Source organism: Aythya fuligula, chromosome 4 (genome assembly GCF_009819795.1).
Source record: "Aythya fuligula isolate bAytFul2 chromosome 4, bAytFul2.pri, whole genome shotgun sequence".
NCBI classification, from domain to species: domain Eukaryota; kingdom Metazoa; phylum Chordata; class Aves; order Anseriformes; family Anatidae; genus Aythya; species Aythya fuligula.
Window position 1 is genome coordinate 64648005 of NC_045562.1, and position 25648 is coordinate 64673652.

Consider the following 25648-nt stretch of genomic DNA (forward strand, 5'->3'; position numbering starts at 1 on the left):
AAAGAAATGTTAACTGTATTCAGTTAAACAAATCTTCCATCTCTTTTAAAGGGGAGAAACGCAGAGTACAAGGTTTGGAAAAAAAAAAAAATGTTATCAAGGCCTGAGCACTTGATGATAACTGAAGGGGTTTACTGTGAAATATCAGTAAACAAAACAAAGAGAGAAAGAGAGCTTGCAAGGGAGAAGACCATGATAATACTGCATACTCCTTAAGGCACAAAGATACGAACCTTGAAAATTTCTGTTACTGCCAGCTAAAAGCAGAACTATAGATAAAAACAACTTTTTTTTTCTATTACAAAGCCAAATAGATTTAAAAAGAAAACTAAAGATGAATCATGCTTACATATATTTCAGAACTTGTGATTATCTGAAAGGAAAGAAAAGAAAAACTTGAAGATGGAAGCTTAGCAGCTTCAGAGCTGATAAGAAATTCCATCACTCATAGGATAAAATTATAAGTGGCCTTAAAAAGCCATTCTCTATAACAGAAAAACAGCTACTTTCTTTCTATTTAAGAACAAGGATAACTTTCAAAAGCTTTTTTTTTTTTTTTTTTTTTTTTTTTCCCCTAGAGGATGCTGTTAGTATTCAAAAACAACTGGATGAAAAAGTGAGACTGGACAACTGACTCCTCACTGCTGACTGCTTCTCCCATTAAAAAAGCCCATTGCAGTGACTCTATTTTCACATACAGTCACTTCCCACCCCTATAAGAGCCATTACTTAGATTTAAGGACCCAGAAATCTCGCACCATGAAATAACAACTCTCCCTCTCCCTCCAAAGACAGCTAAAGGATGTAGAACATTCTCCAGCTCCTGTTCAAGGGCCACACAAATTGGTAAAGACAGTTTGGGGAACAGCAGAAAAAAGGCAGTGGGAACTTACGAGGGGGCGGTGGACTGTAGATGCCAGAGCCAGGGAAGATGCTAGAACAAGAGAGGGAGAACAATTTTCTTTGTCCAAGCATGCAAATGGCCCACAGTTGGGTTGAATTAAGGACTTGTTACAGATAATACCTACACAAACAGTAGGTGCATTTCAACCAGACACACATACAGTGGATCAGGTATTTGCTCAGTGGGCTTGAAGTTTCATAAGCACAGAAAAGAGCTGCAATCCCAGGCCAAACAATTTATTATCTAAATTGAGCCTTTCCTGCAGTCAGATCCCAAATAAAAATGGCTGCATTAACTATTTGAAATGTACTGAAAAAGGTTCTCGGAAATGAAGGAATACTGCCCCTCTGGACAGATCGGCCACAGCAGCTTGAAAGAGAGACAAGAAGCAATATACTGTCTTGAGAGCTGATAAACACTTTTAAACATTCTTACTTTCTGGACTATATGGTTATACTTATGAAATGTCTCCCATAAAATATGATTCTAAGCTGAAAACCTTACTAAAAACTTAACTATAATACATTTAGATGGCAAATTAGTCCTGCTCCACAGGACAGCTGTGATTTGCCCCACAATTTCATAATTTACTTTCATAAAGCTTAGTATACAAAACCTAAGCTAAATTTCATGAAATTTATATAAAACTACTAATACGTTCATTCAACTCCACAACACTTTCTGCTATTTTCAACTTCTTACTATTTTCCAACACAGAAAGCATTTTTCTTTTCAGTTCTTTTTTTTTTTTTTTTTTTTTTTTTTGGTGCCATTTAGATTCAAGATGTGATCATATCCTGAGGTATGTGTAGCTCTGGTCTTATCTCTAAAGCGGTAGGGGACTGAAGAAGACAATAAAAGGCAGTAACAATGACCAAAAGCATCAAATAACTCCCATGCAGGGAATGGCTAAATAGACTGGGACTCCTCAGCCTAGGAAAGAGTGCTCTGAGAGGTCTGTAATTGTGGCACAGGGAGGATGAATAGGGAAGGACAGCTCCCGTTGTACACTGTCTCTTCTAGTCAACAACTAAGGGGTCACCAAGGGAAACTACAAAGGGGCAAGTACAGAACAGGCAGGAGCAGACCACACTGTGCCTAATTAAGTTAGAGAAGATTTACTGATAGATATTGGGAACAGTAAAAATTATACATGGGTTCAAAAGTAAACGCACAAATTCAAGGAAAAAAAATCCATTTGAACTCTGCTAAATGCAAATAAGTTCACTCTTGCTAGAGAATCTGAACCCCAGGTTTCCAATTGCAAACTGCAAAGGGCTTGTACATTTGCACTAGTATATGCTCATACAATGCTTATACATGTACATTCTCTCTAGTCTTACATTTTTTGTTACATTGCAGAGCCAGAATACAGTGCTGGAAGGACCTCTAGTCTACCCAGGTATAGCCTTCACACAATTTAAAATCTATTTTTGGATTTTGTACTAAAAAGTTCCTGAGTTTATTATGAGTGAATCAAATCAGGTGCAAGGCTCCCTTTGAAATTCATGGTCTCTTTATGCCTTTTTAGTTTCGCTGTTACTGGTAATAGTTTGATTTACCATTACTATTTATTTTTCACTACCCCTTAGTCTTTTATTGTCTGTCATTAAGCCAATCCACTTCTATATTCACCTCCTTCAGAAATTCTCTGTCAAGATCAGGTTATATTGCTAGTGTGAAAATCTTGCCTTTCTGTTCTATGAGGATTAATACAGATATACATGTACGTGTATGGGATTTTTTTTTCTCCACCTTTATAAGCAACTTATAATACATTTATCTGATTAGACAATAAGTATAAATAACTAACCACAATTACTTAACATTTCACATTATTATAGCCTGATCACTGTATTTGCTTATCCCTTTTTAAACTGAAAAATTAATTTATTTTTTAATTACTTCAATTTTCTATGTCTTTTCATGAAATTTGGAGAGCACCTGTTCATTTACACATCATTTTCCTTCTGTGAGTAAGGGTAAGTTTTGGAAGCTATCCCTACACTTCAAGACCAAAATTTCACCTACCGCAACGCATTCCTTTATCCAATGACCCCTTATTAAAACTGGGCTTCTCATCAATACCTCTAGAGAGTCTGACTTTTAAAAGTGGAGCCCCAAATCAATATTTAAGAATCTGTTTTACCATCTGTGGTGAGTTGCTGCAGCTTGTCACAAACCACAAGGGACAGTGCATTAGTGCTGAAGGGCAAAGCCAGATCAATAGCTAAGGATCAGTGGGTGGGAGCTTCACTATGGAGCTGCTTCTATTAATGTAACTTTGCCAGTGAGTTTGTTAATAAAGAGAAATGGTGCTAAAGACAGCAAGGAAGTGAAAAAAATGCGAGGCTAATCTGGAGGATCAAGCTTCTTTAAACCTCAGTCTCACAAAGACTTATGTGCATGTGTAATGCCACGTGTTGTGAGCAACGCAATGGAAGGTAATGGGACATGAAACTACTCCTGTACAGCCAAATTCATGCATAAGTCTTTCCAATCTTGATACATAAGGTTAGCAATAAATGTTTTCTTTCCCCGGTGAAACAGGATCTTGAAAGAATAATGTTGGTTTCAAGAGACATGGAAAAGCAGTATTTGTTGCTATTAAAAAAAATTAAGCAAACAAGACAGAAATTTTAATAGTCTGAATAATTAAAGCAATCTTACAGCAATTATTTGCTTTATCTGTGTGTGGCTGGGGGAGAGGGGTTAATGAAACACCTCTTCAATCATAAATCATTTACCGTTGCTTCAGGCTTTTCTCTTTCTTCTTACTATTTGATAGCTGGAAGTACATAAATCAGTCTTTTTCTTACTCTGATTTAATTTTAACATATCTTGCACAACAATATTATGTCTGTTATACAGACATAATCGTATTTCTGTAGAAGCATTTTCTAATTTTCATTAGCCATGTTATGAATGTCTTTATTATACATTCACACAAACTGAGCAGAATGGAAACTCTGGAGCTCATGTTAAAGTCAGTCTTCTACCAAATTTCAGTGAGATTCCTGCACAAAGAAGGATCCTGTCCAGGATCTAGTTTAGTATGTATGAAATTGGAATAATAGATCGTTATGACAGTCATAATTACAAAGTTATCAGGATACAGGTACATTTTTTCATTGTGGATATAAAACCAGCAATGAATACATGTCTTTGTAGTGCATCCTTAAAAAATAAATCTATAATTAGGATAAGGAGAATAAACTTTTATTAAAGCATGTGGTCAAATCATTAGAGAAGCTCAGATAAGTTCCACTCCTGTCACATGAAACCTTGCAGATTTTGCCTGAAGTGGACATTACTTTGACAGTAGCTTCTCAATGCACAAAGGGAGAATGCTGGCTGTCTCTCTCTCAGATAACTTGACATGAAACCAGATGCAGAAATAAAAAGCGAATTTCCAATGTAAAGCTCACATAAAAGAAAAACAAGTTGTCTCTCTTCCAGTCATACAATAAGCATCATTCATTTGGAAAGGTCAATATTAATTAGCAAATCCAGCAGGGATACTCTGTCACAGGCTTTTTTGTGCATCTGGTTGTTCTCTGTTGCAAATGAAAGATAATCCATATTCACTCAGAAATCTGAAAGCTGTCTTGTCTCTGTAATTGCAATCTCCCTTAAAAGGTTAGTAAATATCATTCATGTAACTTTTAAAATTCAACACGTTCAAGCATATTTTCTTTGATTTCTGTTTTGGTTGCTTCTGCAGCTCTGAATTAAGTTTAAAATCAAAAATAAACAACAACAACAAAATATAGCTAAATTCAGTTAAAGGGCAGACCAACAGAATACTGGTATTTATCCTAGTGGAGGGGCTGGCATTTCTTTCATGCATGAATTTCATTTAAAAATGTGGTAAACTCATGGAAAGGAGAGGATTCCACCACATATCTGGGTCCCAAACCAAACCCCAGATTCACCCTGTATTGCTCTGAAGACCAGTCTATATGGGTAAGATACTGATTATCCATGCTATGGAACTGGGGAAGGAACAAGCTCAAATGCTTTGCACCTTTCAGGAGGAGTCTAGAGACTGTTAGGATTCTCTGTCATCTCTAAGTGCTTCTCTGCTCAAAAATAAGATGAGGGACAGTCCCAAAGTTTGTATTTTAAAGACCACCATGCCACAAGAAAGAATAAACAGGAAAATGCAGCTCCTCCTTCCTTGAAATATGTTGATGTAAATTTTGCACATGGGTAATGGATAATTAGAAATAGATTTTTAATTTGCAAAGATATATTAAGAAATGAACACACATACACAGAAAAAAAAAAAAGCTTAAAGGAACATATGACATTTAAATAGATTACATCTTCTGAAGTATGCAATAACTGTGAGATATTAAGGCTATTAGAATGGATGCCAATAAGAGTTATACTTGAGTGACTTAGATTTCCATGTTGCATAAATATGAAGTTTCCATTTTCCACTTAATTCTGAGTTTAGTAATTCTGATGAACTACTGAAAAAGCTCTTCATTTCTTTTTGACTTCATGTGCATAAGCTCAGTTTTCTTTCACTGTCTGCTTTATTAGATGATTTGCTGAAACAGCAGTATTTACCTATTTAGTCTACAAGCTGTTTGGAAGAATATTATCTCCATGCACGATCAAAACCAAATTAGCAATTATTTGTTATTCAGTTGTGCTTTAAATTGCTTCAGTCAGGAGAGTCTTACTGCACCAAAACTTACTGCAAGTCCTTAGCTTGTCTTCCTTGTTAGCTGAATTCCTCAAATTAAGGACAGAGTGGGTAGTTCCTCTGCTTCTTGGATGTTTCTTGATAACTGCTCTAACAGTGATACTTTTTCAGCTGTTAGATTCCCTTGTTTTGCTACTCTCAGAGAGTCCCAGTATACTTTCTTTCTGCATTGCGCTGCCACACATTGCCTGAATTATACCTCAAAGACAACCTTATTCCATGTTATTTAGATTAAAATTTTAATATTAATCTAAATATTAATATTTCCCATAATATTTAAATAATTCCCTATTTCTTGCTGCTGAAGTCTGACTTTCATATCTATTTTAAATCTTTACCTATAACCCTGTGGACTGCAAGAACATTTTCATCCTTTTTCATCCTTATTCCCATCCCTCTAAAATTCTAAATAAGCAGGAACATGCATCTTTTTTCTCCTTCTCTCCAGAATATTTTGATGGAATTATCTCCCACTACTTGCAAAGTCTGATAATAACATGGAGCAGTATTATGTATGTATCTCTCCTACAGTTACAGATTGGGCTTTCCTGGATATCCATTTGTAACGGCCACGTATATTTTGCTTCTGATTGCTCACCCAGAATTGCATGATCTATTAAAGAGGTGTTATAAGAAGCAGTTCCAGGTAGTCTATTAGAAAAACAACACATTCTATCACACCTTATCGGTATCTCAATGACCATTTAAAACTCTGCTGCTGACCTGATATTCTTTCAGTGCCTTATGGATGGATTTGGTGGTTTGAGACAGTTTTTCTAAGGGACAGAGGTCCCATTAAAACTCATCACACAAATTGGCAGCTTGTTAATAAATCTCAGCATAGGCACCAAGGATAAGCAGATATGGAGGAAGTCTCTTGTCTCTTCCATGTCAGAGCCATGAAAGATTAATAAGGGAAACCTTGTAATGTTGCTGTCACTAATGCAGAACAGAGAGATTTCACCACTGAATTTAGCAAACCAGAATCTTCAAGAACAGTATAATTTATTAACATCCTGTGTCAGTGACTTACACTACAGATATTAAGCATGTGATTTATTTATGCAGTACAACACAGTAATTATTCATGGCACACTCTAGACTTGTAGAAATGGAAGGGCCTTTCCTCCAAAAGCTGCAACAGTTTTTAGCCAGACCACAGAGATTTGGATAACAAAGGGCCTGGAAAAAGAGTAAAACCAGAAGTTCACAATATATGCTCAGCATCCAGGTACTTTTAATCAGTTTTACATTGAACCTTTCTTCCGTAAAATACATGTACAAGTATCTATTGCAATCTCAGAGCAGCATCTGAAGTACAGATCATGGTGATATGAGACAGAGTGAAGAAAGCAGGGTTCCAATGCAGAACATGAGGGTTTATAGAGACTTTAGTTGTACCTATTTTATTTGAAAAGTCATGTCAGTCATGAGGAAAGGTGTGAAGTCAAGCTGAGCTAGGAGAGTAGGGTACTGATCATGCATGTGCACCATGCAGAAAGCAATGGTAAAGAGGCTCCAGATGCACTGAGAAGGGACTAGAGAGATGATCATGCAAATATTTGATTTCCCAGATTGCTCGTTTCTAAATATATATCCTTTTAGGTTGCTACAGGCTTTACATAATTAGTTTTGCATGCCACTGAGAGCTATACTGAAACCACTCTAATCAGCAGTACATGAGCCTACTCCTTGTAACGCTTTGTAAGCTCTACCATTAGGTTCTCAATTTTGTACTGTACATGCTCTACACACTCGGCTTCTCAATGAGCTTGACTTGAGTTCAGTGCAGCAATGCTACATTAAATGGCTATTTTCTAACTCATAGATCTGGAAAATAGGGTTTAATCAATGACCATTAGACCCTACGCTCCCTTCTGGGATAAAATGCCTTCCTTCATCCACAGTTACTGTATTGTTGTTTTTAATAGGTTATGATTGGCATTTGGCACTGAGGTACAGGGGCAAGTAGGTTCTATTAGCAGGAAGAAATGAATGTACTAAGGAAGAAAACAAGTGGGAAAGGATAACCCACAACAATGCACCAGATCACACTGTGTTTGCGTTTCACTTAAGGGTACTGAATTCTCCCTACAAGTATAAGGGGTTAGAGGTAACAAACATAAAACACTTGTCTGCTTCGGAAATTGTCCTGAAAGCTTATTTTCTATAATTGGAGATCTCATCCTAAGAGGTTTTGAGCATATGCAATTCTCCTTGCAGCCAAAAGGTCTAATCATAAGCTCTCTAATACATCTGCTTCACTTAAAATATAGCTTTTGTGCAACATGTATGTCACACAAATCTTCAAACACTTTCTTTCCCCTCTCCTACCAGCAAGACCCACCTTCCTCAAAAGATTCAGGTAGGAACAAAAAAAAACTCTAAAAAGTCTAAAAACTCTAAAAAACTCTACAAAAAAAAAACAACTCTAAAGTTCTTGAATTTCTCCTGAATTTCCTCCCCAGTGATTGTACATTCACAAAGACACCAAACACCCACTTCTGTGAGATGGAAGTGTCCTAGAAGCCCCAGTCCTGAAGGTGGCTAAAGCAGAGCCACCACAGCTCATTAGGTTCTTAGCTCCTCATAGGAAACAGCCACGTGACACAATGTCTTTGTCTGCTGTTTTTCACTCTTAGAAGAGCAGGAATAAACAGATTGTTTGCAGAAGGCAAAATGCCTGGGCTTGCCATAGTACTGGTGCGATAATCTATATTCTGTCAAAGAGCTACAAAGACCTGATAGCAAGATGTTACAAACACACATTTTCCTTCATCCCTTACTTTGAGAACAAAGACAGCCTCACATTGTACTTCCTTGTTCTTACACAGGCTTCAAATACAAACTGTCATGAACTGGTGGCTCTGTCTCAGTCATACAGGATATATAAAATCACATTAGAGCAGATGATATCTTCTATGACAACACAATACTGTGGTTTTTTTGTTTGTTTGTTTTGAGTTGCTCAGTATTACTTATTGCATTAATTATTTTCTCTGTATCAATGTAAACACATTATTGAAAAAGTATCACAGAATCACAGAAGTCTTGAGGATGGAAAGGACCTCTGGCGGTCATCTGGTCCAATATTTTTGAATCCAGAAAATGAAGAGTTTGAATGACAGAATTTTCTTGGTGCAGAATTTAGAACAGTAGCTGTATATTCAAATCAGTAGGCTCACCTACTTAAATACGCCCCTCTCCCAAATAATTCATTTGTTAGGAATCATCTGTCTTTTGCTAAACAGTTGTGGATTCTTCAATAATGCCTTCAGTAAGAATCAAAAGGGAGACCAGTCACAAACACAACACTAATCAATCTCATAGATGATACTTGTATGGATGAGAAGATTTTTTTTTTTCCTGTTTTCTTTTCAACTGTGCCTGCAATTAAGAAGCTAACACATTGGGGTATTCATACATCTCCAAACTGTTCACGAACAAGAAGACTTCAATGACACCTGGAGCTAAATATAAGGTAGGACTTACGCTTGGAATGTTTGTCACAGAGTGCTGATGCCCGCATGTCGCAGAGTCTCAGGGAACCTTTGCTGCTGCTGTAGACAAAGAGATTGCAGTGATGGGGATGAAACTCCGAGGCTGTAATCACTTCTGTCAGGTCCTCCATGTTGGCTGGCTTTATATCTACAATGTCTGAATGGAAGTTTCATTAAGGAAAATGGAGTTGTCTGCAGGCTAACTGTGACTCTTATTGTCTTGTTGAAGAAAGCATGGCTATCTAAAAAGCAACCATAAATTTAATACTCTTAGATGAAGATATACTCATCTGTTTGCCCCATCTAGATGAAACTTGAAGAACAGTTTTAGAGCAGGTGTCATTAGTGGGTCAACATTTGCCTATTCCGTGCACACAAGGACATCCAAGAAATAGTATTTCAGTATTTCAGATTTGGAATTCTCACTTTCATTAAACTAATAGAGAGTAGGTAGCTAAATCTCCTGTATTTGCTATTGACCTTACTGCTCTAGCAAATACTTATTGATAGGGAACAATGTATAACTCTGAGCTGCTCACTCTAGTAAAGATGCATTGCATTTTACAATCACGTAACTTAAGCTAAATATATGTGTGACTTAAGTTAAAAGTCTCAGACAAACATACATTTTTGCAAAGGAAGATGTGGACAAAAACAAGCACTTACAGAAATACTTTTGGGTGATTATCTACTAGTATAATATACTTTCCTAAAAAATAAAAAATTAACTGCAACATGAGATTGTGCACAGTATTGATTTTGCTACTCAGCTTTGAACACTTGCAAAAGAAGTATCTGAAATGGCTTTCTTCTTTTTTTCATGTAAAAGATGCTCACTATTGACATCAATATGAATTTTTGCGACTGCGAAGTGTATATATGAATCATTTAAATGGACATAATCTGGAACAACAATACATTGAAGATGTAGTTTTCCAAGCACAGACTTGTCAGGTGGATCACCAAATATTTTCCACCTGAAGCACAACTCACGCAAGACCCCTCCAACACATACATAATACATATCTACACATACATGTTACCTGCTTTGGTGAGCTTAAAACCCAGAGAAGACCTAGCAAGCATGTATTTGGAGGAGAAGGCCAGCCTGTGGAAGATTGCTGATAAAAAAAAAGAATGAAAGAGTCCCATGAGGCAGTTGTAAGAAAGCAGCAGGTGTAGAGGCAATAAAATGAAAGAAGGATGTATATGTAAAGCAGTATATTTAAATAAGATTGTACATTTTCATATGGCCCTCAGCAATCCACTATAGATAAGCCATCCAAATGTTAACAAATCCTTCGAACACGAAGAGTAGCATTACCCTATTTTACTGATGAGGCACAGAGAGGCAAAAAATTATTTGCATAAGACCACATGGGAAATGCATGACAGAACAAACCCAGATCTGCCGAATCCCACTTCAGTGCCCTAAATACAAATCATCTCAGTGCCTGGATTCCCCAAACATAAAATTTGAATCAGCTGATGTTCAAAATTTAAACATCTCAGAGGATAAGATAAATGAGAAAAGCTGTTTTAGTGATGGCAAGAGTAACAACATATCATGATACTAAGCTGGTTTCTGCTCCCACTGTTCCCACTACCCAATGGAAGACCTTTAATTGATTTCTGTGGGAACAGGGTACAGTCTATCACCAACGTTATGCTCTATACTTTGATCTTTCTCAAACATGCAGATTTAGAGACACTACAGTGAAACTAAGCATAACAATACAAAAGATTCATAGATAATTACCTTGATGATTTTGCATAGACAAATACATCACATTGATTTTGTTTGCTTGTTTATTTGTTTTTAAACCAAGTGCTTTGAAAAGGAAAATATCAGCAAAACTATACCTTGTGACATTTAATAACAGCTGGGAATTAATTAATGTTTCACTTCAACTGCATTCCCACTTACTTGCACTATCATTTTTGCATCCATCTCCAAGAATCTATCGTGATTAGTATTAGTGCAGTGAATATTAAAATGTAGCTACACTGATTTAGCTTCTCTTATAAAGCATCACTAAATATTCTTGAAAATTAACAGGAAAAAATAACCTTTACTTGGTTATTGGTATTTGTTGAATCTGTCTCAAGAAATATATTTAAGTAAAAGCAATTGCTTTCAGTGATTGAATTGCTTTCAGGAGTTCAGAGAAATTATAGTAACTCAATACAAGAATTTCACCTCTAAGCAGAGAGATGAATAATTGCTGAGTGATGAGAAAGATATAAAATATAAATAGAGTATGTGAAACAGTCATGGTAAGTATCATTTTTCTGGATGCTGAAGACAATATTGATGAATTTCCCTTCATTGTATGAAATGAATAACCCTATGCTGAAAAATGAAATTAAGTATTCCATTCTCCTGCCAGAAAAGCATAAAATACTTGAAACAGACTGCATTTCCAGATGTGATCTAAATCTCCACTGAGAAAGAACCTCATTGCCTAGTGAGGATCATACAGCAAATGCACCACAGAAAACTCATTGTTTCAATAGATTTAGAAAAAAAAAAAAAAACAAAACAGTAACACTTATATCAAAGAAAACAATCAAAGGAATAGAGAGATGGGGAAGAGACTTACTCCAGATACATTTGTAATAATTGATGAAAAAACAGACTTTGCTATGACAGCTACAGAACCCAATGTATCAAATGAAGAACTTGTCACAAAACAGAACATTTTCCTCCTCTCATGATTTTTTGCCATCTATTTGAAAACAATCAAGTACAGCTTGACATGTGATGTGTGGGAACTGTGTTTAAACTAGCATGACATGGTAAGGGCAAGCATCTCCCATGAGACACTTTGCATTTCTATTTTTCCATCTTCCCTTTGTGTCTTTCCCCCCCCCTTTCTAAGCACAATGTCATATGGAAGAAAAGTATTTTAAAAATTGGACCAGAGAGCATGCTTCAGAAACAGGCCATTTGCTAAAGTCAAAGAGCTCAATGAAGAGGGAATTTGGCAAAAACTGATCAAATGAAAATTCCATTGCTAAAGGGAAAAACAGTCCCTTTAGCAAGCACAAAGCTGTAGAGCCACTTCCTATGCTAATGGCTTCCTAGCAATTGTATCTTGTGGAGGGATGTCTTGACTTGGTCACAATCCTTCTCCCCAGTTGACTTACATCTGAAGTACCACAGTCATTTCTGAGTCCTGTTGTACCACGTCATGTGGTCCATTTCCAGTCTGTGGAAAAAACTAGGATCAAAGCTTTCTAAGAGACCAAATCACTTAACAGTCTACTGGTGGCAGTACACAGGGATATAATTCTGTTGTCCTAAACAAAAAAATGATGTTCCTGCGCCCAAACAGGGTAGGAATTTCCCTAAGAAAATGAGAAAGGTCTTCACGCTGCTTTCACTCCCACACATACATGACAAGGAGGCATTTCCATCCCTAGTACATACTTGCACTGAGGGAAGGCTGAACTGGTGCCTTGGCAGCTACTGGGGTGCATTGGCAGACTTTTAAGTCATTAACATTAAAACAAGGAAAAGAAACTATCTTGTTGCTCAAAAAAGTAAAAGAGGTCTCAGTTCCTCCTAACCAAGCTGTTTGCCATGACTCCCCTCCATTTCCTGGCTCAGTGAAATGGGATAAAGCTAGGAAGAGGCCAGCAGATGCTCTTCACAGCAAAACAGAAATGGAAGGTCACACAATAGTGAGAAACGATGTTGTTACAGTTGGGTTAGTAGAGCTACAAGACCAGGAATTAAGTATATTAAAGGCAACAAACATACTCTCAGGTAACATAATGTTGAGCTTTGGCTAAGGCTGAGTAGGTCGCCTTTACCAACAGCAGAGACAGACCACAGCAGAACTAGCAGGCAGGACAGGACCTGACTGAGAGAGGGAATGAGGCTGTAAGGAAAGATCTGAGGGAGGAGAGAAAGGGAAGCAAAACGCTGCAAGAGGAAGTAGGAAAGGGCATAAGGAAAGGCATGACTAGCAATCTGCAGGAGCACTCAATACGAGGGATGAAAACTGAATGCAGACTTCAGTTATATGGTTTGTTTAGTTCTAGTCCAGTGTTTTGTCTGCTGTTGTGCAGCTGATATTAAAATTAGGATAATAAGAGGAAGATGATTTGTTCCACTGCCTTTGGGCCACTGGTCTACCAAAAATATTCCCTTCTGTGAGACGTTGATCCATAAAGTTTCTTTTAGGGCAGGTCACAAAGATGGCCCTCACCTTGATCCAAAATGTACATTGTTCAGTCTTCTCCATTTGATCAGCTAGAATATAAATGAGCACGCCTGCTTTATGTTCATGCCAAAACGTGTATAACAAGACTGTGGAAAATACATAAGGTTCCTGCTGAGCAAAAAAGGCTCCAGAATGAGTTTCCTTGTATGATAATGTGTACATAGCAGTTTCCTCAAAACAGATTAAATTCCCTTTGAAGTAAACAGTATGCATAAACAAACAGCTGCTTTATCTTCTAGAAACCATCAAGGAATACTATTAGAAACTGAATTTTGTAGAAGCCAAACTTGCAATTCAGAAGTTATAGCACATAAGGGACTGAATCTTACATCATTATTTTGGAATCATTTTTGCAAGGTCTGTGGGTTCATTATAGGAAGGAAATCATTGGTATACTTGGATTCAGGCTACAGAAATTAATTTAACTGAACCCCCTTTATTCAACTGCAATGCAGAGCAGAGACTTTATTTAGAAAGCCAGACAGAATTTTCCATAATAACTTTATAAGAAAAAAATGTCCTCATCTTTCTTATTTCAATATATTCTGCTTTGACACTTCATTTTTACCCCTGAGTGGGACTTGGCATTTTGAAATTTGCACACTTTTCCGAAAAATAAAATTCACCATAACACATCTTCCCAACCTGGCTGTTCCCTGTGTTTTTCACAGGAGGTTGTTCCTGCTCCTAATTTTGTCTGCATCTCACACCTACATTCTAGCCTAGACCTAGAAAGATTCACTGACTAGGAGTCAAAATCAATAGCAATTCATGGAAGCTGCCAGGGCTTCACTTTAGGGTAATTGATTGCTGTGGTCCTGCTGAGGCTCTACACTGTTTTAATATAAGCATTTCTCCAAGTGATTTCCTCTGTTAGTCATTTAGTGCACACCATTTTCATTATAAGGAGGGAACTGTGATGCTTACAAATCAAGCTCTACCAGTTTTACACTTCCTACATGGTGGTTATATCATTCCTATACCATGCGTCAACTGAGAGCATTAGTTCCAAATGCCAACAGTTTTCTTGCAGGTTGTATATATTTCTGAGCAGCAGGCACAGAATCAGGCCTCAGTATGCTTGATAACACCATGATGTGATTACATCAACTTACTATGAAAGAAAGAAGCAGGCCCTAACTTTTACATAGTTTCCTCCTTGCTCCTTTCTTTTTATTTCTTAAAGACGTTTATGTTTTCACTGTTGAAGGACAATTCCACTATAGGCATGTCACAACTGTACAGACACCACTGGATAGAGTGCAGCTTTTGAGTCTCTAACTCTCAGACCTGTTGTCCAAGAGTCAAGGGTCTCTGGAATGGATTATCAATAGGTTAATGAATTTGGCCTTTTCGTCCAATTCCAGTCTCTTACCTTAGGCAGAGAGATGACCCGGTATTTATACTCTAAGTACTCCTAATAGCCACAATGTCAATGCTTTTTATCATGCAGCATTCTTCCACTGCTTTACTAAAAGCATGTGCTATATGGGCTTTATTAAAAGCCCAGGGAGTTGCAATTACATTGTCTGTACCATTTGACTCTTCTGAACCACAAAAAAAGAAACTGCTGCATAAGAGTGCTCCTTCAAGCTGCCTTGTACCTAATATCTGCTAATGCAAGGTATTGATCCATACTTGAAAATGACTTAGTAGTAAAATGTCAGCCCAATTCCATTTTTACTTCTATGGTCTTTACAACAATGATTCTTCAACATATTGTATTGGAGTTGGGAAATCTGGCAACAGTCCCACACTGGTGGGAATTTGCTGATGTGGATTGGCAAGAAAATGCTTCCATCAAAGGCATTTAGATGGTGCCATTATGATAGTACAAAGGGTTCCAGCTTTTTTTTTTTTTTTCTGCATTTTTCTTCAGTTTTCTTCATCAGGATTATGAGATAGAGAAATAGTGAAACTGCTACAGGCCTTTTAGCCCTATGTGGAAAGCCAACTCATGATCAGTTATGTTAGGTGCTGGGCAAACACAAAGCAAAAGAATTGCTCATAATATAAAGACAATATAAGTACAAAGTGCATACAGAGGCTAAGTAATGTTAACAATGTTCTTTGAACTTCTGAGGTTTCTTATAACTCAAAGATTACAGCCTAAATTAGATGAAAAAGAGATGTTAGTGGAAGAAGAAAAGCCACAGTAATAGCCAAGAGGCTGCAGCAGCAATGAAGCTTTCAGCTACTCAGCTAGGACTAGTCATGACGGAGAATTAGGCAGACAGTTAAACAAGTAATACAATTAGGTAAACAAGTGATATAAAAACTAAGGTACTGTTGAGATCTAGCTCACCCAGGGATACGCTGATATATTCAGCACATCCTCTGCCTTACTGATAATAATAAGCATTTTTATGACATAGATAATATGAGGGTTGTGTGCTGCAGTGGTGCTCCTTGGGCATCACACATACTGAGGGCAACACTGTTGGTGCAAAAGGTGGCCCATGTTTCCTCACAAGCTAATAGCTACAGCTGCAGCCAGATTCATGTCCAATTTAGTTCTCTACTTATGTTTTCTAACACCATAAAACTTAAAAACCTATGAAGTGCAGAGAGGTGAATATTCAGACCCTTTAAACATGTTTAGAAAGCAAGATTTCATTCATTTCACTGGCAGCGAACAGGAACCAGAGAACCTCAAGACTAAGGGACTAACAAGACTCATCCAAGCCCAAACAGGGAACCAGCAACGGACCTTAAATACATTATCCCAAATCTCTGAACCAAAGGCACTGGATTTAGTCTCATATTTAATTCAGAACTGGAGATATTCAGTAAGAAACTAAAAGTAGTAAAAGGAAACATTTTCCATTTGTTAAGTTCAAAGCAGAGGAGACTCAGTATCAGGGTCAATGCTCTCTAGATAAGAGACTGAGGCATGACATGGCAAAGTTTTTTGAGAAGTTTTTCTGTTAGCATCACATTTGTCTTTTGGAACTGCAATGGCACAAATGGCATGCTAAATTTCTCATATATAGGCCTATTCATACACATTGCAACCATTAATTTACTTTAAGAATTTAGAATTAGCCACTGGAAAATTTTAATGCAATTAAAAATTGATTTTTCAGCCTGCTTTTTACAGCAGAACACACACATTTTCTTCTGTAGGCACAGTCACGTCTGTTTTAGCTGCAACCACGTGCATCTTTAAATTTTTCAAGAGCAAATAAATTATTTTCTGTATATACACGCAGCTGAGAGCAAAATCAAGTGGATGAATCACAGAATTTCTAGGTTGGAAGAGACCTCAAGGTCATCGAGTCCAACCTCCAACCTAACGCTAACAGCCCTCCACTAAACCATATCCCTAAGCTCTACATCTAAACGTCTTTTGAAGACTTCCAAGGATGGTGACTCCACCACTTCCCTGGGCAGCCTGTTCCAATGCCTCACAACCCTTTCAGTGAAGAAGTTCTTCCTAACATCTAGCCTAAAACTCCCCTGGCTCAACTTAAACCCATTCCCCCTCGTCCTGTCACCAGGCACGTGGGAGAACAGGCCAACCCCCACCTCGCTACAGCCTCCCTTGAGGTACCTAAAAAGAGCGATAAGGTCGCCCCTGAGCCTCCTCTTCTCCAGGCTGAACAAGCCCAGCTCCCTCAGCCGCTCCTCGTAGGACTTGTTCTCCAGGCCCCTCACCAGCTTCGTCGCCCTTCTCTGCACCCGCTCAAGCACCTCGATGTCCTTCTTGTAGCGAGGGGCCCAAAACTGAACACAGTACTCGAGCTGTGGCCTCACCAGAGCTGAGTACAGGGGGACGATCACCTCCCTAGCCCTGCTGGTCACTCTGTTCCTAATACAAGCCAGGATGCCGTTGGCCTTCTTGGCCACCTGAGCACACTGCTGGCTCATATTCAGCCGACTGTCCACCATCACTCCCAGGTCCTTCTCTGCCTGGCAGCTTTCCAACCATTCCTCTCCCAGCCTGTAGCTCTGCATGAGTCAACAGAAAAGACCAGTCATTTTAAAGGCACATTTGCAGTTTTCAGTGTAAAGTACTCAATCACTGACAGGTCTCAGAGTCATTTAGTTGATAGATTTGCATGTTAATTAATTGTTTGAAACTGTTGTGGAATGCTTAATGTTATATTTGGAAGATAGCAGATACCAGTCACGAGATATTTAGATATCGAGATATTTAGAAAAGAACTGAGAGGGACCTACTTGGTTTGCTGAATGCAGTCTCCCAAAGTACAGAGAAATACAACAAATATAACTCACTGAACTGCATCTTTGAAGTTGCCAGGGATTGCCTCCCACAGAACTTATGGGAAACCAGAAATAAAATGTCTTTTTTTTTTTTTCTTTCTCTTTCTCTCTCTTTTTTTTTTTTTTTTTAAGAATAGTCTATGCACTAACAGACAATACTATAAAGAAATGTATTTCTTTATACTTATTAGAATCTCATGCAGTGTAGGAAGACCTGCCTATTAAAAGGCAGGTACAGAATTTCCAGCTGGAGGGTATAGACTCTTTAGAGCATTTTGGTGGGAATTCTTCCTTCCCTATATGCAATTTATTCTTCTACATACCTTGTGGAAATCATGAGTGCAGCAGTATTTATACCATATTGAAGTAAAATAATTCCAAATTTTAAGTGAATTTATATTTGAAATCAAAGGACTAATTCTTTTTTTGCAGAATCTAGCTACCTAGAAATGTCTTTTAGAGCATAATGCTCTCCCCCTCCCTGCATGTTTGTTATAGAAGTAGTCAAATAAATCTATCTTTAAAAATCTAGATTTTTCTGAAAAACAGTTATTTTAAAAATAGTAATAAAGGCTTCAATTTAGCATTTATACAGACACTTCTGCATGCAAGCATCTTTGCGCTGCCAAGAAATCCTTGAAAATCAGCAATGTGAAAATGAAAATGAGGAAGAGATTCAGTTCTCATGAGAATCTCCAGAGTGAAAGTTTTCAAAATCATCTCTATTAAATTATATGACACCTATTAAAACCTTTTGGCAGGAGTATTAGCTAGTTGCTTAATCTATGTGAAAGGATTTACAAAAATGCCCATCAGCTTTGTCTCTAGGCGCTGCAGAGAAATATGGATTCTGGAAGTTTGAAACATGCAGGTTATCTCTGAGGCAAAGGAGTTCGATATTCAGAGCTGTCTGTTTGTTTGCTTGATCTCTTTTCAGAACATTGATTCCAGACAAGCCACATAACTACTCACTATGAAAACAGTCACAATAGACTTAGCCTTAACTCTGGTCCTGTCACTTTGTTTAAATTAACATGACTTTTATTTACAAGAGCATTTTTGTTCCAAAGGCCCTAAAAGTGAACTCCCTAAATGGAAAGTATTGTAATTTCATATGTAATGGCACCACTTCAGTGCAATCCTTCCCAGTGCGTATTATGATAGTAGATGAAAAATTGAAATGTCTGTATTAATAAGAAGTACCCCAGCTACCGCAATAGCAAAAAAAACAAAACAAAACAAAACAAAACAAAAACAAAAAAACCTTCCAGGGCCTCAGGTTTTAAAGGCTCAGAGCACTGAGGTACAGACTACGTGGCTTTCAATAACTCAGATGACTGCGTGGGCATTTTTATTATCTCTCCATTCTTCTGTGGAATGCTTTTCAAGTTAAAAGATTTTAGCTGATGAACACAGCAAGTTACATTTTCTTCTTTATATTAATACTCCACAAAAGACTGTGCTTTGCAAGGTTAATTTCAAGTCCAAACTCACAAGGGAATGAGAATAATTAGACCCATTTAAAAGAATTCTCCCCTCTGGCAGAGCTGATTGAATTATTTATACATTATCTTTTCATATAATTGTACCTGGAACTGTGTAAATGTTTTTTTTCTCTAACTTTCAATAAATTCATAATACATGTTTTTCAGGTTGGACACACCGCCTGCACCCGTGACAATAGAGAATGGTTCATTTTTAAAACGCTTCAGTGAGACATTAATCCAGGAGGAAACAGAAGCATGCAATTTAAAATCTTCCACATTGACACCATACTGATTAAAACTGATCTGAAGAAATAAAATTAGCGGGACAATAAATCTTGGACTGAATCTTGTTACCCACTTCCGCAGAAATAACTTCATTGACTGCAGTCGTGTTATGCTAAGTGTGAGTGCTACTTAGCTAAGTATCATTTCTGTGATGAGACCCTTTTGCTGCAATTTAATACTCTTACTATGGTTTCTAAGTCCTTCTCTGCTGAAGGATCTCAGATTCCAGATAAAACCTGAAAAATCTCGTGGCATAAACTGCTAGGGTGAAAAAATCTGTCTGATGTTGTTTCAATTTCATCTCTTCTAAGTGCTGTTTCTCTCTCCAACAGTAACAAACTTGAGAAAGCTTGAGATCATGGGATTTTAAACGGCATTTCTGGTGCAAAATGGTTATTTGTTTGCTACAAGCAGAAGAACAGTCCCAAGTAGACTGGAAAGCAATTAACCCTGTGGAGATCTGTGAAAAGATATCTTTGGACCTATTGTAAAATTCCAAGTGTCCTTTATAGTTGTGTCACCTTGATCACTCTACAAATATACGAACACAGTGAAATCCTGGTGCTGTTTTTTAGTGTACTATTAAAGGGTTCTGACATGGCTTTTATGGGCTCAGGATTTCACGCTATGCTTTATCATCTGCTGCAACTCCAGACAATTTTCTTTTTTTTTTTTTTTTTTTTTTTGCAATTCATTGTATGGTTCTAAAAACCAAGAATATTTTAATGCCTCTGGCTACATTTTTCCTTACCTCTGCAGCAACTACATAATGGGTATGCATCTTTATTTGGGGACAACTGCATTAGAGAAGATGGAGGTCTAGATAAAGGAGAAATCCATTAAAAGGATAACTGAATCACATACTTATTCATTCAAATAGTGTGTGGACAGGAGTGATAAGTAAGAAAATTAGGTATTCTGATTAACAAATTAATATTTTTATTAAACAATAAATCTGCAGTGCAGTAATTATCCCAAGGCTACAGCTATGCTCAAATCACTTTAAATTAACTTCTTTAAAAACAATTCCAGAAAAAGGAAAAGACTCATCATTGCCAAGAATGCAATGGCCTCAGCTATAATTAGTTTTTCACAGTCAGACTCAACTCTTTCGATTTATGTATTTTTGGAGGACAGCTAGATAGGGAATATTTTCATAGTTCTATCCCATGCCCTGAAGACACTGATATCTGATCCTCCAGCCGTGTATTGTTTGCTTTCACTACAATGAACATTTCAGCAGTCTGGCAGAATGGTCTCAGACAGTGATTCGATGCTAAAATACTGTTTAACTAGCACTGATCTCTCACCTTTAGCTATCAGATGTGATTTTTCATCCAATTCTGTCTGACTGACTGATAGTCAAATTCTTGAGATATGAGTCAACTTAAAGTGATGAGAACAGTTAAAATGCAGTGGTTTCTGACAAGCATCATAAGGTAACCTTGGGCAAGAAACAAAATCAAACAAAAGTTTTGAAGACCACTTTTGCAAATTTATTCATCATTTTCATAGCCCTCAGGATCTGGTATCAGAGTCTCCTAAAAGATGAGGAGACTTCACTGTATTTCTTGAAAACAAATCACCCTTAAGGTTCTTAGGGTCACTATTCACACAGCCTTACTGCTTAGAATTATTATCTATTACTTGAGTCACATACGTTAGTTATAGATAAAGTCCACAATTTGCACAAGATAAAGACAGGACTGTCTTGGCTCTGAAAAGCTTAAAAACTGTAATCAATTATGATATTCTACAGTAGATTATGATCATGTTAAAGATAATGCTGTGTCCTTGCGTTGGGCATAGTTTTACCTCAACAGAAGCAGAACCAATTCAATGCCTGTATTCTTCTGAATAACAGTATTGTAGAAGCTATATCTATGTCAGTGGCTATAAGACAAAATCCTTTCAGTGACTCTAGAACTGCAGTTTCCTCCTGGCATTTTACACTAGTGACACAGCATTTTTCTTACAGATGAATTTGGTGAGAATTTAGGAAAAGCCCTGTTACTATCAGGATTCTATATGGTTCAGAGATTATAGCAATTTACAGTTATACATACTTAATTTTTCATTAATTTTAGTCTTCAACTGACACTAAAAACACACATTGTGCGATTTAAATAAAATAATCCCTACTGTATTATTCTTATCAGGCAGCAGAAACACACATCAAGGATTTCCCCAGCTACCACATTTCAAAAAATCCTCATTTCAGTAGTCTTACGAGATATTTTTTTTTAACGCTTAAAATTCTTCATTTTATGCTATGTTTGACTACAAAGGTTATGAAGAACAGGTGCCAGATGCATTGTTTAATTACATACCCATGGAGTCAGTGTGGTCCCCAGTCTAACAGTCAGAGAATTCTTTCCTCTTTTTCTATTCTTCTTAATTATTATTTATCTATTATTACATATCTAATTAGTGTAGACCCCTACAGAATATAAAACAGCTTAAAGAAAAACAGGCTTTATTTGATCATTGATATCTAGTAATATTGCTTAACAGCTCCATTAAAATGATGATAGGGTTTTATTCTAAGTTATTTCTCCAATTTAATCTATATTAAGTCTTTTTATGGTGCATACATAATTTTGATATTGGAACTCTATCTAGCTTTGCTTGTACACCTCAGTGATGTTTGGTATGTAGTTCATATTTCAGCTTAAACGAAATGATTATTGGACTTCATCAAAATCATCACATTTTGCAACATTAAATCAGGCCTCAAACATATAAAGTAAATGCTGATTGACTCATAAAAAAAAAAAAAAGGAAGAGAGGCCAAAGCACATTTCTTTATGGCTTTTTTTTTTTTTTTTTTTCTCTAAAAAACACTGTTTAAAGTTACTTTAACTCTTACCTTGTCTAACAGAGATTGTCACCTTCCCAGCTCTTGTATCTCCTAGGAGGATGCATAAACTTTTGATAGTTGTAAATTCCAGTTCCAACCCCACTGCCATGGGCAGGGACACCTCCCACCAACCCAGGTTGCTCAAAGCCCCATCCAGCTTGGCCTTGAACACTTCCAGGGATGGGGAATCCACAGCTTTTCTGGGCAACCTGTGCCACTGCCTCGGCACCTTCACAGTAAAGAATTTCTTCCTTATATCTTATATCTAACCTAAATCTACCCCCTTTTAGTTTAAACCCATTACCCCTTGTCCTATCACTACAATCCCTGACAGAGTCACTCCTACTGTCAGCTCTTATTTTTACAAGGCCAGTATTACCCCACTGAAAAAAAAAAAAAAAAAAAAAAAAAAAAAAAAAAAAAAGAAAGAAAGAAAAGAAAGTAAAGAGTACATTACATCAATCCAGAATCTAAGCAACTTGTTGAAAATAGCCTTTTTTCCCCTTAGTTATTCACGTAGGAGTGTTTTAATTAGGAGAGCAAAGCAACCATTCCTCAACAGCTACACTCTAAAAGAGCTTGCCAAACTGTACAGATAGTTTGTACATACTGCAATCCTTTCTGCAATCCCCTGCTTCTGACTTACAGGTGTGATTTTAGCTTTGCAGACATCTTCACTTTGCCTTTAAAGGAGAGAGACAGAGACAATGCATGTGGGAGAAGGGGGGACTCCAGGAAGTAAAGAGTACAAGAACACCACAAATTTGAGGAAAAGCTACTCAAATTTAGCTGGTAGCAACTCTGTGAGAATATGGCTTCCTCGTACGGTATATACCTTTTAAGCCCCTGATGCAGGTGGCAGAAACTTTCTTGATAGAATAGGAAGTACTAGAATATATTATACATTTCTCTCAAAAGAAGAGAAATAACATCTGCAAACTCTCCAAACAGAATGTGTATGCTTGAGGAAAACTGAGCTGGGGTGGGGGCAGGAGCAGGTTCTCATACAGTGAAGGCATTTTTTGTGAGCATGGAAAATGCATTGTGAATACAGCTTGTGCACAGTCATCGCGTCTGAGGAATTTTTATAGAAGCAACCTTATCTCACTCAAGGACATAAACCTGTCATCTTCCAGTTCCATGAATGCTAAGAGAATAGTGCATATTTTTTTCAGTTTAGCATTCAAATGTATAGCACCAAGGCAGGTAACAGGAATTTTGCTAGACTAGATATCTTCCCCAGCCTGCTGGCTGCCCCCAGAGCACGATGTTAAAAGCCCCACGTTATACAGGTGAACAATGGGCTGCCACAAACTTGGTCTCCATCTATGTACTGTGATGTTTTGGTTTTACTGTTTCTTTGCTTTTATTGTTGTTGTTTGCTTTGTAAGTAAATTAAGTTCCCCAAGATACAGTGCCTAACGATCTGACTATCCACAATATGCTTCAAATGCTGGAATATATTAGACTATAAGAAGGCCCTATGGTGATTTGCTAATTAGCTTAACCCTTTTGGGACACAGAAGAAGGAATTTTTTATTAAAACGGGATAACACTGGACTATATTGATCTAACTGAGAAATGAGTATTTTAGTCAAGATGAGTCTCAAGATGAGTACATGCTGGAAACGGTGATGTTGTTTCCATAGCAATGCCATGACAGCCTCCAGAGTGAAATAGTGTGCTACAAGGAAATGAAGGGAGTTCAAGTGCTATGAGCTACACAGTTCTATGAGCGATACAAACACATTCTCATAAAGAATATTTAGTGCAGCTAGATAGTCCAAAGATTGCTGCTGATGTGAAGTAAGCCTTATCAGTATGCTTCCAGCAGTCCTGTTTTCTCATTCACTACACCCAAGATGACTTATCTAAAGGCTTAAGCTATGGGCAACACTGCTATGCCATTTCAGACAACATTAACAAATACAGCAACCTTTCCCTCACTTCTTTTCCATTGAAGAGTATCATCTATAATTAAGGACAGTGAGACTCGCTCTCCATAACACAACCAAACACATAAAACCTTTCAGCAAAGAAAAGCCTTATATGAGTAATTATTTACCAGATGACCTTCCCCCTTCTTTCCTCTCACCTTCTCCTCTTCGTTGCCTCCTCCTGCCCAAACAATACTGAGCAAATCTGCTTGCAAGTGGGAAGCACCGTACAGAAGTCTTGCATATGCCTCATGAAAATTTACACAGCCATAGCACAAAATTCACTTCTCTGCTTTTCACCCCAGATAGTGTTTATGCTAATAAAAAAGCAAACCAGAAAACAACTAATTGCATTTGATTTGCCTAAGGCTTTATCTAAAGCACATATTCTGGTCAAATTTTGCAAAGCTGAATTAATACATTTTCCAAGGAGGCCAGCAAGAGAATTAACTTAAGATCTGCATTGCTTTGGTTTTTTGTTTCCAAAGAAATAAATAATTCTTAGTGATTTGTACAACTGCTAGAATAATGGTTATAAACCAACTGTTCTCAGATAAAATTCTACAAGATAAACTACTTTACTTGGAAAAAACTTAGCATATCACTGCTAATCTGACATTTTTTCTCCAGCCTTTCCCATGTAATTTGTAAAGATGTTCAAACATGAGCTGAATGTCCAGAAACTCCACCATTGTATTTGTTGTGTCATTGTCACAACCAGCCTCTTGGGTAAACAGATTGCAGTTCATTATATGGAGCAGTGCTGTCTCTGAAGGAAAGTAGAAAGACAAATACATATCACTGCCAGATCTCTTATTAACAAATGCCACTTCAGACCAAAATATTTTCTATTTAGTGTTCTACATGTAAACATGTACTTCCAGGAATCAAGCCTTGGGCGTAAAATAAATAAATAAATAAATAAAAATGTTTCATTTCCATTTTACATCTAATAAAAAGGTGTGAAGCAAGCATTTTTAAAACTGCTTCAGCCTTCTCCTGCCTGTCCTCCTAGCTGTGTAGCAGAAGGCACCAAGCCCAGCAACATTCATTTATAATTTAAACTGTTTACTTGGCAGAATTTTTTCATCTTAATATGTTTAGTCCTAATTGCAACTTGCATGCCTGATGCTTTTACCAGAAGCTAATCTACTTCCAGGAGAGTTTTATGTAACTGGGTTTTCTGTAGGACAGAAAGGCATTTTCTTTATTGGACAGATTTCAAAACCTAGTAGAAAGCATGCCCCTGCAATTTTACAAGGACTTGCAAGGCACTATTTGGAATAATAATAATAACAATAATTTATTTTTTATATATTTTTTATTTTTATTTATTTTTTTAAGTGGAAAAAAGTTGTGAGGCATTGGAATGGGCTGCCCAGGGAAGTGGTGAAGTCACCATCCCTGAAGCTCTTTAAAAGACGTTTAGATATTGAACTTAGGGATATGGTTTAGTGGAGGACTTGTTAGTGTTAGGTCAGAGGTTGGACTCGATGATC

The 25648-nt window shown here is 37.2% G+C and overlaps 1 protein-coding gene across 4 annotated transcripts in view; it reads right to left on the reverse strand.

The window, feature by feature from the left end:
- PPP2R2C (protein phosphatase 2 regulatory subunit Bgamma) overlaps positions 1 to 25648 on the reverse strand; it is a 132269-nt gene that overhangs the window by 18681 nt on the left and 87940 nt on the right. For all 4 annotated transcript variants that reach the window (XM_032186021.1, XM_032186022.1, XM_032186025.1 and 1 more), the window contains one exon: positions 9114 to 9278. In XM_032186021.1, coding sequence (XP_032041912.1) covers positions 9114 to 9278 — 165 coding nt within the window. The remainder of the gene's footprint in view (positions 1 to 9113; positions 9279 to 25648) is intronic.